Source organism: Triticum aestivum, chromosome 1A, assembly GCF_018294505.1.
Source record: "Triticum aestivum cultivar Chinese Spring chromosome 1A, IWGSC CS RefSeq v2.1, whole genome shotgun sequence".
NCBI classification, from domain to species: domain Eukaryota; kingdom Viridiplantae; phylum Streptophyta; class Magnoliopsida; order Poales; family Poaceae; genus Triticum; species Triticum aestivum.
This window is the reverse complement of record NC_057794.1, coordinates 20321147-20324438: the sequence shown is the minus strand read 5'-3', so window position 1 is coordinate 20324438 and position 3292 is coordinate 20321147. Positions and strand designations below refer to the sequence as shown.

At 49.2% G+C, this 3292-nt stretch overlaps 1 protein-coding gene across 1 annotated transcript; it reads left to right on the top strand.

Annotated features, from left to right (window-relative positions):
* The first annotated feature begins 458 nt into the window (after window positions 1-458).
* On the top strand, window positions 459-2509 carry LOC123187126 (dof zinc finger protein DOF2.4). Its single transcript, XM_044598907.1, has 2 exons — window positions 459-802; window positions 1088-2509. Exons 1-2 carry the CDS (start codon window positions 752-754, stop codon window positions 2120-2122), a joined length of 1086 nt encoding a protein of 361 aa, XP_044454842.1. The 5' UTR covers window positions 459-751; the 3' UTR covers window positions 2123-2509.
* Window positions 2510-3292: the final 783 nt, after the last annotated feature.

Sequence of the window (3292 nt, the reverse complement as noted above, 5' to 3'; positions counted from 1 at the left end):
TGGTATTCCAACCTAGAAATCATTTTCCCCATAAATTAGGATTGAATATCAACATGTCGTACTTTATTTGCATATATGTAGGCCACATGTCATAATATACACTATCTATCGAGCTTAACTAGGGTAGAGACTGCGTAGAAGCTCAATTTCGACGCAGTCTTTAATTTCATCCAAGCACCATGGTTTTTTTAAAATCAAGTCGGTTCTATTGAAATTCATCTAAAAACGAGTCGAACTCGAGCGGCTCATATTCCCCGGGCTTTCCTTGCACCCCTATGTCTGCACGAAAAACAGCAAGGTGTCCCTCCTCCCCGGGCCTCAACGTACACCACAGGGAAGAAAAGCCACAACATCACAAAACATGGGCCACATAGAAGGTACATGTCTACTTTTCCTTCTTTTTCTCCCTCATCCCACCTCACACTCTCACTAATCCTGTCTCACTCTCTCATCCCTCGCTCTCCCTTTCCTCTTTCCCTTTCCCTTTGATTCCCATATAATTATTTTCCCAGCCCCATGAGGACCATGAGGAGCCTTAGCTAGCCAGCCAGCTTGCCCTCTCATCTCCCACTACCTCCAAGCCTCTATCAAACACCACAACCTTTAGCCGCACCAGAATTGAAGGAAACACACACGCACAAGGCCGGCCGGCAGCTGCACAAAGCAAGGAGAAGACAAGAGCTTGCCAAACCCTAGCTAGCACAAGGCTCACTTTCTCCTGATAACATCACCACCCACCCACCCCCACACCATGATCTTCCCCCCTTCATTCCTGGATTCCTCGAGCTGGAATGATAACCAGGTAATTTCATTCCCCTTTCTTTTCCCCGGATTTTGTTCACTCTCACTTTTGCACAAGCTCAAATAAAGTTAGAGGAGGAGAAAGTTGTTCGGGAGTATTAATAATATTGATGCAAAGAGGAGAATGATACTAGGTCTCTGGCTAAATATTCTGATTCAAACACTTACATATATTTGGTATATACTTGGCACAATTTTTTAGCCTGAATTCTGGTTCTTGGGTTCACTTCCATCTTATCTTGGGTTCTTGATTCTTCTTCTCATGCCATTGTTGGATTTTGAGCAGCATGCTCACCACCAGCAGGTCGCGGCCGCAAGTTGTGGTGGTGGCGCCGGCGACGGCGGCTGCAACAACCATGAGCTCCTGCAGCCATCAATCATGCAGCAGGGGACGCTTGCTGAAGGTGGGGACGGAGGCGGCAGCGGCGGGCAGGTGGTGGGGCCGGCGAAGCCCATGTCCATGTCGGAGCGTGCGCGGCTGGCTCGGGTGCCGCTGCCGGAGCAGGGGCTCAAGTGCCCGCGCTGCGACTCCGCCAACACCAAGTTCTGCTACTTCAACAACTACTCCCTCTCGCAGCCGCGCCACTTCTGCCGTGCCTGCCGCCGCTACTGGACCCGCGGCGGAGCGCTCCGCAACGTCCCCGTCGGCGGCGGCTACCGCCGCCACGCCAAGCGCGCCAAACCCAAGCAGGCGGCCGCGGCCGCGGCAGCGGGGGCACCGGCGGCCAGTGGCGCCGCTTCGGGTGGGTCGACCACGTCATCGACGACTTCCGCTTGCACGACCATGTCCAACCCGGCTCCCGTGCTCCCGGCGATGCTGCAGAACGGCGGTGGTGGCAACCTGTCCGGCCTCCTGCCACCGCTGCTCCGCCTCGCCGACTTTGATGCCATGAGCCTCGGCTCCACCTTCTCCGGCATGGGGAAGCCGTCCCCGGTCGACTCGCCAGCGGGCTACTACCTGGGAGGCGGCGGCGGCGGTGCCGTGCCCGGGCTGGAGCAGTGGAGAGTGCAGCAGATGCAAGGCTTCCCGTTCTTCCAAGCAATGGCCGACCAGCAGCACACACTGACCCCAGCTGCAGCGCCTGCAATGGCCATGCCGGGGATGTTCCACTACCTAGGCTTGGGCAACGGTGGTGATGGCCGCGGCGTCCATGAAGACGACGGAGGAGACCAACAGTTTCATCACGCGATGCCGTCAAAGAGAGAATGCTACCCGAGATCAGGCAGCATCGCCATGTACGGTGGTGATCACCACCTCACTGCTGGTGCTGGCTACACAAGCTCCTACTCCAATGCTGCCACAGGTAACCATCTCTTGTGATGAATGAGCTAAGCTAATGGCGAGCTCAGATTAATCCTACAACTAGCGGTAGCATGGACTTGGAGGGTGTTGTGAGATATAGAAAAAGCTTTGCATTTGTTGTGCATTGTGTTGATGGAAGAACTAGACAAGGTCGATCATGGAGATGGATAAGGATGCATGGTGTTGTGTGCTTGCTTAATGATCATGGACAACTATTATTGTTAATTAGCTAGTTCAGCTAGCATGATCACTTGCGGTGTTTCTTCTACTTCTTCTTATTTTAGGGCTCTTTTTTTCGCATTCAGGGTGAAGTTAATTGTGTGTGTATTGTACCACTTTTGTTCATGACAATCTTCTATTATATGTCCAAATTATATTGTCTGGTCGATATATATAATTCTCCCATTTCTGTTTGCGTGCGGCCAATTATATACATGTGATCCAAGATTGTGAATGCATATTTGAAGAAATCCAATGATGGTATTTCCACCAAAATTGTGATCCAAGATTGTGAATACTATACATTCTAAATGGACTAAAATGCATACATCCATGCATTTTCCTTTTGGAGAATACACATGAGCTTGGTCATTAACTTCAATCGACTGGTGCAAGTAAACAAATCTATTTAAAAGTATATAATTAACTGATAGATCTTACTCTTATAACTTCATCACTCAAAATCATAGGAGCCAGGAATCCACATGTGTAAGCAGAAAGAGAAAATCAAAGTGAAGATGCCATGCATGCATTTAGATTATTCATGCATGTAGCCTGCATGCCTCCAGATTAACATGCAATACCAGCCATGGATCGATTTATGTGCAGTTTAGTGTATGTCGATCTCTCTAAGCTAAGCCAGGCAATTAATTAGCTAGAGTTGGCACTGCAATGTTGATCACGGCTGCATGCAAAAAGGGAATAGTCAAAGATGGTCATCCAAAAGCAAGGTCGGTTCTTTAGTTTTTACCTTTTCCTTTCCCGGCCGGGCCTCTTTTTACACTGATCGATAGAACGTACCAAAGCGCGAAGATAGATATCTCACACATATCGATCAATCTTTTGTGTTCTAATAAAACAAATCGATCTTTTGCTAGTTCCATGAGACATATTGTACCTAGATAGGTTGTTCAACTGCATCCATGCAGCATGCATGGATTCTTCACGCTTTTTTCACGTACCAAATAC